The sequence below is a fragment of the Rana temporaria genome, chromosome 3 (genome assembly GCF_905171775.1).
Source record: "Rana temporaria chromosome 3, aRanTem1.1, whole genome shotgun sequence".
Classification (NCBI taxonomy): Eukaryota; Metazoa; Chordata; class Amphibia; order Anura; family Ranidae; genus Rana; species Rana temporaria.
The window spans coordinates 348181765-348196160 of NC_053491.1; the positions used below are offsets into that span (position 1 = coordinate 348181765).

Below are 14396 nucleotides of genomic sequence, written 5' to 3' on the forward strand. Positions count from 1 at the left end.
ATGTTGTAGCAGGCACTGTCCTCATATAAAATAAAGGACTATTCATCCTATATTGTATGTGATGGCATCAGAGAGCAACAACTGGCCAGGGAACCTTAGGAAATAGGCTTTGGAGGAAGATGGAGGAGATGGAGGAAGCGTGCCAGAACAAGAAGTGAGTTTAATCCTCCACCTCTAGACTTACCAAACATTTAATCCTTGCAGTGCAGGGAGGTCCCACTGCAAAGTTTTTCGTTTTTTTTTCTGGTGCCCATTGGAGTGGTGCTTTAATCATATTGTATTTAATAAAAAGATTATTCAGGATTAAGAAAGTCAAACTTAGCCTTGGGGGAATCAAAAACATGATACTTGTGGAAAACAATCTTTAGGAGTAACAATGAATCTGGTTTAATTGTTGTGTCCTAATTTTCACACAATATTATGTTTCATTTGTAAAATAGGTATATATATATATATATATATATATATATATATATATATATATATATATATATATATATATATATATATATATATATAAATATTGTGTGTGCATGCGTGTATGTATATATATATATGCATTTTTAGTGAGTTACAACCCTCATCTAAGCCTCAACACTCTACTGACAGCCTTTGAAGAGCAAACAGGAGGGATTCAAGGCGATTTGATGCCATTAATATTTAAATAAAAACATTTTTGAAAAACATTTCACTCTCCCTAATAAACCTTAAGCCCAAGAACAAAAATATAATTTATTGCAGCTTAACAAGCCTTCAGATGTGGTGGCAGCATTTTTCCCCCTTCATTTTCGCCTAGTAACCCTACAGCCCTGTACACACATCTGGTTTTCCTGCCAGGAAAACTGGCAAGAGAGCTTTTGGCCGGGAAAACCGGACGTGTGTATGCTTCCTCGCAGTTTTCCCGACAGGAAAACTGCTGGGAATCCCGACGGGAAAATAGAGAACCTGCTCTCTATTTTCCCACCGGGATTCCCAGCGGTTTTAAACCCGGAAGTTTTCCTATGGGGAAACACTGCGAGGGAGCATACACACAGCCGGGGATTCAAGGCCAAAGCTCTCCCAACAGTTTTCCAGACGGGAAACCTGACCGTGTGTACACGGGGAAAGCTACTGAGCAGGTTCTCGGTTTTCCCTTCGGGATTCCCAGCGAACTTTATACCACCGGGAATCCCGGTCGTGTGTACAGGGCTTACCAGTCCTGTTTTAGGGTTACAACACTCACTGTACTGCGTCTATGGACAAGCAACATTTTCACCCTAGGGCAAGACTACAGAGCACCATAACATGGGGGGTGGGGTGTTTTGTAATCCCAACACACTCATTGATAACATTGTTTAACAAGAGACTGCAGAGTACACAGAATATAGGATAACACTGAATTTGTGGCAGGACTAATAGGTATTTTTTTCACTTATGGAACAGATTTAACCAAACACAAATTTTGTTAAATTAATGGTATGATTAATTAATGGTATGATTAACAGACCAAAAGAGAGCAAATAAGAGAAACATATTGTTAAAGGGGTTGTAAAGGTTCGTGTTTTTTTACCTTAATGTATCCCATGCATTAAGGTGAAAAACACCTCGCTGTCATGGGCCCCCCAGCCCCCCGTTTTACTTACCTGAGAGCTTTCACCTGCTGTGCGTGTCCCCCGGTGTCCTCTTCTCCACAGAGTCTGGCCGTTGATTGGATAGATTGATAGCAGCATAGCCATTGGCTTCCGCTGCTGTCAATCACATCCAATGACGCGGCCGCCGGGGGGGGGCGGGACTGAGACATACACTTGGCATCTATGGACGCCAAGTGTATGACAAGGGACCGCGCCTGCAAGCTAACCCCCTCGTGAAAGAGCTTCTCAGAGGAGGTTAGCTTTAGGAGCCAAAGAGCCGAGACGCCGTGGGACCCCAGAACAGGAGGATCGGGGTCACTCTGTGCAAAACGAACTGCACAGTGGCGGTAAGTATGCTATGTTTCTTATTAAAAAAAAAAATCAAACCCATAGTATCTTTTTATGGTATACATACACATTGGATGAAATGTATAACCTTTTTCTTTTTTTTTTTATTAGAGATAAGCTTGATGTAAATACATATATATATATAAGTACATATGTGTGTCCATATTTGCACATTAGTGCTATACAGTGGTTGTGCTTTACTGGTCTTTCTCACTATGCAAGTCTATAAGTCACCCAATGCATTAAAAACAATGTATTCCCCATGTGGCTGATATTACAGCATATCTCCCGCTTGAGGTTAATTTTCACATTTCCAGATTTAATGCAATAACAATTATGAAAAGAAAAACACGCTGATAAGAATGTAACACTCACATCAAAAGAAACATATTTGTACTGTACGTAGACACCTAAAACCTCAGAATAAGTTTGATGATAATACAACTTACCGTACTTGAATGTCCAACTCTAGGATCTTTAAAACAAGCCACATTATTCTTCCCCTACTTCCTGAACACTACCCCAAATTGTGTTTCTTTTGGCCAAAACTGCCCAAATATCTGAAAAATTGATTTAAAGAAGCTGTTATGTGATTTAATCAAATGTACCCCTGCCCCAGCAGATCTGCGTGACTTGGGTTAAACAACACTTCTAAACCCTCACGTTTTGAATGAGAAATGTCTAAAGAACTACAATTCCTTATATGCAGGGAGCCACCAAAAAAATGTGATTGGTTGGTTCCAGGGGCAGAGAGTAAATGTGATCACATATCGCCTGCAGTCCATAGGCCTAAAAGAGATGTGCCCATGATGACCAGGGCCAAGATGAAGAGGCATCACCCAATCAGCAATTGGGAGTAGCAGGAGGGGAGCACTCATTTTGGAGGCTATTAGGGCTCAAACAAAAAAGAAAAAAAGGCGTTGAGGTTTCATTTTACATGGTTTACTAATGTTTTAAGCTGAGTATAGTGTAGATTCAGAAAACCTCAGTTTTGTTACTAAGGCCTCGTACACACGGCCGAGGAACTCGACGTGCCAAACACATCGAGTTCCTCGGCCAGTTCAGCACTGAAGCCGCCGAGGAGCTCGGCGGGGCGAGAGCTCCCATAGAACAACGAGGAAATAGAGAACATGTTCTCTATTTCCTCGCCGAGCTCCTCGTCGGCTTCCTCGGCCGAAAGTGTACACACGGCCGGGTTTCTCGGCAGAATTCAGCCAGAAACTCGGTCGGAAGCTGAATTCTGCCGAGGAAACTGGTCGTGTGTACGGGGCCTTATTTTTGTTATGAATGTGCCAAAAATGTATTTCTGTCATATAATCCCTAAAGTGAACCTGTGAAGATTGAAATATGGAGCCTGCCAGTGTAACTTGTTTTTGAAAGGTGCAAGTTCCAGGGTAGTCACTGACCTGGAACATATATGTAGGCTAATAATTCAGATTTTCATAGTGCATGCTTGTTCCAGGACAGTGCAGGGTTTCCAACTTTCAGTAAATTTACGAATGGTTGGTAAAATCTGTACTTTTTGCATCTGTCCTTGATTGTCCATTATGGACATGTAGGCTGCATGTCCATAACTGACATTCATTACCAGATACAACAATTATGGATTTTACAAACTGTTTGTAAATTTACTGAAATAATAGGTAGGAAAGGCAGAATTAAGTGATAGCTATATAAAAAGTTTTTTTTTTCATTGTTGTTTTATTCTTGGAAAATCCTGATTAAAATATGTTTTTTCTTTTTAGATCTTACAGGTGAATAAGGTGATGTCCTTCCTGTTCTGTGTGATGTTTCTTCCTTATCTTTGTGGCATCCACGCTACCACCATGGATAAGAGTAATTTGCCCGAAAACTCAATGAATTCTTTCTTTATAAAGCTCATGCAAGCCGACCTTGTAAAAAATAAAGCTTCCAAGCAGGTGGCCAACACCAAGGAAAACCACCAACAAAATACAATACCAAAGACAGAAATCCTTGTTGACTTGGATATGGTTGATGACAGCCTTGAAAGTGGAAAATCAGACTTTCAGCCGATCCACTCATTGGAAGCAGAACTATTTAAGCATCAGCGTCAGAGACGTTATAATTCGCCACGCGTGTTCTTGAGTGGAGACTTACCAATGGAACCTCCACCTTTGTATCTAATGGATGACTTTGTAGGACACTCTCCTTCAACAAACAGGACGTCACGGAGGAAAAGGTTCGCAGAGCACAGGGGCCACCGGGGAGAATTTTCTGTGTGCGACAGCGAGAGCTTATGGGTCACAGACAAGTCAAATGCCGTTGACATTCGGGGGCACCAAGTAACTGTTTTGGGGGAAATTAAGTCTGGCAATTCACCGGTCAAGCAATATTTTTATGAGACAAGATGTAAGGATGCGAGGCCGGTCAAAAATGGATGCCGAGGCATTGACGACAAACACTGGAATTCTCAATGTAAAACATCCCAAACTTATGTCCGAGCATTGACTTCTGAAAACAACAAACTGGTGGGATGGAGGTGGATCAGGATAGACACATCTTGCGTTTGCGCGTTATCGAGGAAAATCGGGAGAACATAGCTTCAACTTTTCATTATATAAATTATTACTTTAAATTATATAATATGCATGTAGCATATAAATGTTTATATTGTTTATATATTATAAGATGTTCTTATTTATTAAATTTCAGCAAACTTATATAAGCTTTATCTCCCCTCCAAACAGATCCTAAGGTCTGTGCCTCCTGTCGGGCATTTCTTAAAACAAACAAGCAAAAAAAAGTACACTTCTGATTCCACTGCGAGCAGTATATATGACCCAAAACTATATGTCAGTATTTGTCATACAGTATTTTCTTTGCCAGTGACTGTCTTTTCAGACTTTTCAAATTCAACTATATCAAAGATGTATAAATTGTATGCACATTATATTCAATTTCAATATATTTTACCTCGATAATTAAAAAAAAGTAATATTAAAAAGAAAATACAAGTTCCATTGCAAAACAAATGGTAAGATTCCAGTGATGTTATACATTACTTATTTTGCTCTTTTGTATATATAAGATTTTGTTTTATCTACATAGACTTTTTATAATTTTGGATTTCTAAAAAATTGTGCATTTTTAGCCCGAGATAGATGCTATTGTTGATGGAATTTGCTATAAAGTGGGTCACGTTACTGCCAAGCTTAACTACCTTAGAAGAATTAAAAATAAATAAACAGTCTATATATATATATGTGAAAAATGATCCTAGAAAAAGAAAGATGTTAAATTTGCCACAGTACATATTAAGAGCATATTCTTAAAATATTATTTTTTGGGCTTTTAGATTTGAAAATGTCATTTGGACTGTACTTTTAAACATGCATAAAAACGGTTATTTTGCAATCCTGCTTTGAGATTTTTGCAACAGGTGTCTACAAAAGTCTTGTTTACACTGAATGCATTGGGAAACACAAGAACATATTCAACTATGGGTGAAAATTTGATATATTTTTGATTGGTCCAATAACTGATTTGAATAGAAAAAGGTGTCTCGTAATGGGCAAAAGTTGAGACCTGATTGTTTTTTGCTCTAGTTAAGTAACATTTTAAGCTCTAGTTAAGTAACATTTCAAGGTCTTGACCTTTCCCCAGCTTGTGACTGGACAGTGAAAGTAAAAACAGCACACTGATGAGGTTATCTTTATGCCACTCTGCCCTCTTCTCCTATGACCTTGGATTTTGTTAGATTGTGAGTTCTGCGGCACAACTGACTGGTTCTTAGCCTGTGACTGGACAGTGAAAGGAGAAGCATCAAAGAACAAGGAGAAGCACACCGCTTCAGGCAGAATAAGGTGCAAGGTAGATCACAGGTGCAGACCTCGGCTCACCATCGTGGAAGATGAATAAAACAAGATATTAGTTGCACACTGGAACTCCAACTTATCTTGATGTCATCTTTATTGTCAAAAGGGTCAGACACATACAGGCAATGGTAGACACGTTTCACAAGCGATAGCTTGTTTGTTCACAACAGCTATCGCTTATGAAACGCGTCTACCATTGCCTTTATCTGTCTGACCCTTTTGACAATAAAGATGACATCAAGATAAGTTGGAGTTCCAGTGTGCGACCAGTGTCTTGTTTTATTTAAAAAGGAGAAGCAGCACAGTGATGAGCCCATCTCTCCATCAGTCCACTTTATCCCTATATCAGAACGCTTCCTGTCAGAACATGAATTGATTTGATGCTTGTTCTACTTCTCCCTCTCCCAGTCTGAGAGCTGCTGTACAGGGACTGCAGTAGGCTGATAATAATTCAAGCTTGGGTACCTATACTGCTCAAAATAAAAATAAAAAAGTCATGAAGAATTAATGAATACAGAGTTGCAAGAATGTGTGCCTTGTAAATCTGCCCTAAAGAAGTGCAATGCAGAATATCAATGTGAATGATCGTCATTACAATAATACATATAGGGCTAGATTCAGATAGAGATACGACGGCGTATCTCCTGATACGCCGTCGTATCTCTGAGTTCCGACGGTCTGATCTATGCGACTGATTCATAGAATCAGTTACGCATAGATCTCCCTAAGATCCGCCAGGTGTAAGTGACTTACACCGTCGGATCTTAGGCTGCAATCTCCCGCTGGCCGCTAGGTGGCGTTTCGTTTTTTACACGCGACGAATATGCAAATGAGGATTTCCGCAGATTCAGAAACGAACACTCGCCCATCGCTTTTTTTTACGCCGCTTGCGTTCGTTTTTTCCCGGCGTATAGTTACCCCTGCTATGTGAGGGGCATCCTATGTTAATTATGGCCGTCGTTCCCGCGCCGAGTTTTGAATTTTTACGTCGTTTGCGCAAGTCGATTTAGAATACGGCCGGACGCAAGTTACACTCACGCCAAAACCAATGACGTCCTAGCGACGGCATTTGGAGCAATGCACGCTGGGAAAAATCGCGGACGGCGCATGCGCTGTTGGATCGGCGCGGGGACGAGCCTGATTTAAATTGTAGACGCCCCCTAGCCGCGGAATTTAAATTCCGCCGGGGGATTTACGATACGCCGCCGCAAGTTTTGAGGTAAGTGCTTTCTGAATTAAGCACTTGCCTCAAAAACTTGCGGCGGCGGATCGTAAATCAGATAGGTTACGTGGATCTAAAGATCCGCTAACCTATCTGAATCTGGCCCATAATGTTTAAGTAGCTGACACTAAATATTAATAAATGGAAATGTTCTACTACATGTGCAGCACAAAGAGGGTCTTCTAAACAAGGAACACAAATATACTTGATTGGTTCACAGAGACAGTCACTCACATGTGCTGCAGCTTTTGTTAAATTGTGTTCTTTTTTTTACTTTTGATAGGAGGTATGTAATTGTACAGTTATTTTGAAATTCAATACACAAAACAATACCTACCAGGGGACTTCTCGTGCTTTGAAGACACAACCCTGTTTTGGTTATGAGACAAAAGATGGGCAATCTCCTCAAGAGAACAAGAGAAGTTATTACCCTCCTGTACTCCTTCTAAAATGAAAAAAGAAAAAGTTTGGCTTTGGTTCAATTTTCAAACCCAACTACATATAATTTTTTTTATTTTAGTTTTGGATGGAGTGGGTAAGGGTTATCTGGTTGTTACAAGCCCCTGCTCGCTCAGTTCCACTCTCCCGACACTCCTCTCCTGCTATTGAATCAGATTGCAGATCGCAACGTCTGATGGTTCGGTCATCCGATGCTCCGGGATTCGAACTACAGCTATGTGCCATTCGAATCCAGTTGTGATAGCTCAGAACAAACACCAGGCAGGCTGTATGTAAGTTCAAACACGAAACTATTTTATTGGATGCACACACACTTTTATACAGAGCAGTTTGAACACCCTGCCCCCAACAACCACTTTCCTATTGGTCAATTATAAAGTACATTGTAGTTCTCAATTAGGTCCTCTTGGCCATGCAAATCAGGACTTGAAACAGGGTCAGCAGGGATTGGTCCAATAGCTTGAATAGGAGGACTGATATGTGTAATGAGACAGAAGCCCCAGGGGGTAATTAAAGTACATAAACAGCCAAACACAGAACAATGCTTTTCTTCCAGACCATGGAGTCGTCTGGAGGGGAGGGTTAGCCTTAAGACAAGGCAGAAGACCCCCCACTGTGTAACAGATTCAAAGGAGAAATACTTCAGTATTCCAAGGTTCATGACACTGGTTATTATTGTTTTCTGCATCTCTTTGGAGAGATTACTCCTCACTTTACCTGATGACAAATCTCCATACTGCGGAGGCAGAGGACGTTATAGCCTGACAGTAATTCTAATAATTTCTACTTCTGCTAAGAAAATCTCATATAAATTTGAACATGTTAATGTAATTTCAGAATTTAATATTTTCACACCTGTAGCTTTTTTATAAAAAAAACAAAAAACGCATTGTGATCCTGCCACAAAGGTCCTTGTTTAGGCACTTATTGTGCCGGCATAGTCCACCTGTCACCATTAGGAAACCGAACTCTAGAAACGGTTTCTAGCATATGAGATGCGCTACGCCTATCTAAAGATGCGCCGATCTCTCTGAATCTGGCCCTCTGTATCTAAGACTGCACTCATTTGTGTTAGCTTCCTGTCTGTCTCCAGGATGATAAAAGGCATGTAATATATTTCTCTATAAAAGTAAAGTCATTTTCTGTATCCAATAAGCTTCCAAAGCATGATTTCAATGTTCAGCCAATATAGTACACAGTGGATTTTCCTTTAGTAAATCAACCCCTTTGTGTGCATGAGAAATCCTTTCATTACAAGATATGTTTGTATATTTTATTTCATTTGGTTCTATTAATGACCAAAGTTCTGCAACAATTTTGTTTTCCACTCATGTTTCTGACAGATGTTTTGCACAATTCAAAGCCCTAGCAAAATTCAAAACATCCTCCAAGTAGCCTTTTTCAATATGTTTTGTATTAATTTTTCTATGAAATAAATGTGTCTTTTGATAAGGAAAAAAACATATTTCCCTATTCTCAATGGCTTAATGATATCATATAAACAAGTCAGTCAATCAATGCTAGCCTTTTCCGACTGAGCATTCCCTTTGGTCATTAAGGCTGCCCATCATATTAAAGAAGCAGTAGTTTGGCTCAGAAAGTGGTGACACAAGCTTACGTTGATACTGAAATATAATTCCAGATCTGCTAATGGTTTTAAAGTTTCCATTGTCTGACAGTCAGACAACAGACAGTCCCAGGAACCAGAGATTATCAGTAGGGATGAGCCAAACACCCCCCCATTCGGTTCGCACCAGAACCTGCGAACAGACCAAAAGTTTGTGTGAACTTTAGAACCCCGTTAAAGTCTATGGGACTCGAATGTTTGAAATCTAAAGTGCTAATTTTAAAGGCTAATATGCAAGTTATTGTCCTAAAAAGTGTTTGGGGACCTGGGTCCTGCCCCAGGGGACATGTATCAATGCAAAAATGAAGGGCCTGGTAATTGAATTTGGGGGGACCCCCACGCTTTTTTTTATGAATGACTTTTCTCTGAAATGCTGGAAGCCGACAATTCATTATAGCCGCAAGTGATTTTAAATGACTTTTCTTTCCTTCAGAAATTACACTTTGTGCAGGGACAGTTCTAAGCATGGGAAACAAGCGCTACTTCACAGGCATACTATACACCCCCCCAGGTACGAAATTTAAAGGAATATTTCACTTTTATTGTTTCACTTTAAGCATTATTAAAATCACTGCCCCCAAAAAAACTGCCGTTTTTGCATTGATACATGTCCCCTGGGGCAGGACCTAGGTCCCCAAACACTTTTTAGGACAATAACTTGCATATTAGCCTCTAAAATTAGCACTTTAGATTTCTCCCATAGACTTTTACAGGGTGTTCCACGGCTTTTCGAATTTGCCGTGAACACCCCAAATTGTTCGATGTTCGCCGAACAGGCGAACAGGCAATGTTCGAGTCGAACTTGAGTTAGACTCGAACTTGAAGCTTATCCCTAATTATCAGCTTTATTCAATAAAAAAGCCCTATAACCTGCAGAAGCCAATAAGAGGACGCAATGCTGAAGTCAGACCAGTACAAGATGGGTCTTATTGGTTGACATAGGCTTCTGCATTTAAAGTGACCATATGCATTGTAACCATTTCCCTATACATATACATTTCAGCCAAGCTATACCTGTAAATTAAATTTGCACTCATCTTTTCTGCTGCCTTTACCATAGAACTCCTCTAAGATGCTGATGAATCTTCTGCTGAAGTCCACACCAAAATTGACACTTCCGGGAGTTTCAGTCTCCTAGGTACCCCACAGTTCTCATTGGTTCCTCCCTCTGACTTCTATGCATTATAGGAGGTCAGTGGGAAGAACCAGTGAGAGCTTTGGAGGAGCACAGAGAAGAAGATTTCTCAGTATTAGTGAGGAGGAGTTCAGTGTCATGACATCGGGAAAGATTAATATTTAAACTTTATGAGTATTTTTCTTTGTTTTAAATAGTGACACAATTACAAATAGGGTTACAAATAGGGTGTAAAAAAGTCATTTTATGCCACTTGTTTGCAATTTGGCAAAGAAAAGATGGACTGTACAATCTGTATCATATTTTTTAGAACACAAAACATTTGTCCTCAAACTGCTTGTTCATTTATTTGCCCTCAATATGTATCACTTTTGAAGGTAAACTCTAGACAAGAGTCATATGTAGAAAATTGGACTTTAGACGGCACACAGGTAATTAATGTACCACAGGAGAGGCTCCCTACAGGATTCTCTATCACGCCAACTTGCCAGGTCTTAAGCCTGACTACGTTACCTTCTCTGGGCTACATTCTGGACAGATTATCCCTGCCCAGTCTATGCACCAGTTTCATATCAGTGTGCAATTTCTGGCGTTTTAGAGCTAAATACACCTGGAAGGAACCCCCTTTTTCCTGCTTACCAGCAGACTGTGCTTCGTTTAATATCCTGCTGTCTTTTATTATGATTTCTACAAACCCAACTGGCTATTTGGTTTAGATACACTTCCAGTGTGTTGGTACTCAGGCTCGTGTTACACTACTCAATACGACCTGTCTACAGACCACCATGAAGAAGCATCACGATACGTGAAACATGTAGAGCAAAGCAAGAAAAATATTCTGCATACTGGACCCATGATTTAGGTTATACACTTCATATACCCCCCATACACACCTGAGCACAGAAAAAAATCACTGCTCAATAGTGGTGTCTGGTCCACAAGGGGCCCCCTAGCCTGCACAATCAAACATCAAAACGATCCATTTCTAAATAACTAAGGCCCCTTTCACACGTGCGGACCGTATGTCCGCTTTTTCATCCATCCGTTTGCGGATGAAAAAGGGACATACATTGGTCCCAATGAGATTGCGGGTGTCAGCGGATGAACATCCGCTGACACCCGATCTCGTCCACCTCTGCAAAGATCCGATTTTGCAGACGGAAGAAAACCCTATTTTTCCTTCCATCTGCGGATCAGTTCGGATGAACACGGACATACAGTACGGTCCGTTGTTCATCCGATCCCCCCATAGGGGAGAGCGGAGAAAAGACAGGGCGGTCCCTGCACAATGTGCGGGGACCGCCCTGTCATCCGCCGGCTCAGCGGGGATCAACGGAGAGATCCCCGCTGAGCAAGTGGAGCATATGGAAGCGGATCATTACTGATCCGCCCGTGTGAAAGGGGCCTTACAATATAACCAACACCCTTCAACATCTTAATATTAAAAAATGTTAGTCATACAATCATTCACTAAAAAATCAAATAGCTCCATGTGTGTGGCAATGCACTGTGTGGAGCACTGGACCAACAGGTCTCCACCAGGTCCATCATCCCCTCACAAGCACGTGACCAGAGCCCGAGGCCACAATTGGCCTCTTTCATGTAGTCCTCGGGGCCCAGAGCACTGCTGTCGGCTTCCGGCTTTTTGTCCCGGCCAAATCAGGACAGGAGGCCAAAGCCCCAGAACCCGGAAAGAAGACCGGGTCAACACAACAGCTGTGGTGCCGGGCACCAGGAGAGCTGTGACCGTTGCAGGGGATACACTATACAATCAAGGGAACATAGCACTCCAGCTAACGCATTTCATGCCAACATCGGTGCTTAGCTATGACTAAGCGCTGGTGTTGGCGTGAAATGCATTAGCTGGAGTGCTATGTGCCCTTGACTATATAGTTTGGAGTGTCTATTTTGAATATGTGCAAACAAAGGTGATTTTATCAGATGTGCAGCTGACCAGATTGTTTTCTTCTACTTACTTGAGCACAATCTTGAGTCTCTTGCTCCTGATTGGCTCAGATTGGCCATTGGCTCCCGCTGATGTCAGTCAGAGCCAGTGGGGAAGGAGCAGGGCCCAATCCCACTCTGTGCATCTTATGGACATTCAGAACGGGGTACGGGAGCGAGCACACACGAGTGCCCCCCATGGCAAGTGGATTGCTATGGGGGCACTTGGCGGAAATGGAGCTAGAAATGCCGGTGGGGTACCCGACAAAAGGAGGATCAGGACAATAGTTTTTCACAGAGCAGGTAAGTATAACATGTTTGTTATTTAACAAAAAAAAAATCTTTTACTATTACTTTAAGATAACTCAAGATGGAGTGGATCACATCCTACCCCCACCATAACCCGGTTTTCTTGGTGTAAGTAAGAGTGTCAAAAGGGCCTTGTTATTGTGCGTATTGTTGTGACTTAAACTGTTACAGAGCAGGTAAAACCTGAAACCAGAGTCCCTATGCCAGCAGGACCGGAGGCTGCTGAAGGCGAACACAGGTGTCCTATGCAACTCACTTAGGGAAATAAAATAAACATTAAGGGTAAACATATAGGGAATAAAGTATATATTTAATTTTCTAAATATATATAAAAAAATAAGCTTGAGGTAAATAACTAATGTGTACTGTTTTAAAAGCTTTGGGGTTCATTTACTAAAGGCAAATATTCTGTGTAGTTGCTTCAGAACTTGGGAAATGAGGTAAAGGTTCACTTTGCAAAGAATATCCAATCCCATGCAAGCAAAATGAAAAATAAAAAACACATTAGTGCTTGCACATGATTGGATGATGGTAGTCAGCAGAGCTTCTGCTCATTTGCTTAGCTCTGGAGCAACTTTGCAAAGAGCACAGTCTATTGGCCTTTAGTAGTTAAACCCCTTTGTATCTGTGCACAACATGCAATTTTATAAGTGCATATAATGAGTGTTTTTTGCTGCTCCTGCTTTGTAATGTTACACAGTGGTTTTACTTACAGTAACTGCTTCTTCTCATAACTCAAGCCTATGAGCAGGCCAACGTATTAAAAACAATGAACTCCCTGTGTGGCTGATATTTTATCTCAGCAGCCGTTAAGAGAGAGAGGGAGAAACAGTGGCCCGGATTCAAGTAGATTTGCGCATTTTTTACGGAGGCGCAGGGCAACGTTTTTGCCCTGCGCCCCCGCAAATTTACTGCGCTGTCCTTGATTCACGGAGCAGTAGCTCCGTAAATTGCGTGGGCGCGCCGGCAAAATGCCCGGCGTAAGCGCGCGCAATTTAAATGATCCCGTAGGGGGCGGGAATCATTTAAATTAGGCGCGTTCTCGCGCCGAGCGTAGAGCGCATGCTCCGTCGGGAAACTTTCCCGACGTGCATTGCGGCAAATGACGTCGCAAGGACGTCATTTACTTCAAAGTGAACGTGAATGGCGTCCAGCGCCATTCACGATTCACTTACGCAAACTACGTAACTTTCAAATTTCGCGACGCGGGAACGACGGGTATACGTAACATTGGCTGCCCCTGCTAATAGCAGGGGCAGCCTTACCCGAAAACCGCCGTACGGAAACTACGTAAATTGCGTACGCAGGGCTCGCGCAACATTGTGAATCGGCTTTAGTATGCAATTTGCATACTATACGCTGAGCACAACGGGAACGCCACCAAGCGGCCATCGCAAGAATGCAGCCTAAGATATGCGGGCATAAGAGCCTTATGCCGCGCATATCTTAGGCTGCAGTCGGCGTAACGAGGTTCCTGAATCAGGAGCATTCGTTACGCCGGGGCAAGTAGGCAATTGCGCTGTGTAACTTATGGTTACACAGGCGCAATTGCTTCTTGAATCCAGGCCAGTGTATTTAAATGTTTAACCTACAAATTTCTTTTTTTTTCATTCAAATTTAAGTTTATTTTCAATAAAATAAATACATACATTTGTATTAAATTAGCAAGAAATAAGTCAATAGCACGCAGAAATATAATAATTTAAATACATTTCAATTCATAATAATCATTCCTGTCTTATTAACTGCCACTTATATCTATCCATTATATATGCTCTACACCATGTGGTGAAAGTAAGGCAGTTCACATAAGCTAAATTAAAAGACTATTTCAAAGTAATACTTTAAACTTGAAAGAGAAACAGAATATTTTCATATATCAAGGAATTCCTAGGTCTAGCGTTAT

The 14396-nt window shown here is 41.3% G+C and overlaps 1 protein-coding gene across 8 annotated transcripts in view; it reads left to right on the top strand.

The window, feature by feature from the left end:
• NTF3 (neurotrophin 3) overlaps positions 1-5333 on the top strand; it is a 119113-nt gene extending 113780 nt beyond the window's left edge. For all 8 annotated transcript variants that reach the window (XM_040345148.1, XM_040345147.1, XM_040345149.1 and 5 more), the window contains one exon: positions 3704-5333. In XM_040345148.1, the coding sequence (XP_040201082.1) occupies positions 3725-4519 (795 nt within the window). In that variant the 5' untranslated portion in view covers positions 3704-3724 and the 3' untranslated portion in view covers positions 4520-5333. The remainder of the gene's footprint in view (positions 1-3703) is intronic.
• The last annotated feature ends 9063 nt before the right edge of the window (positions 5334-14396 follow it).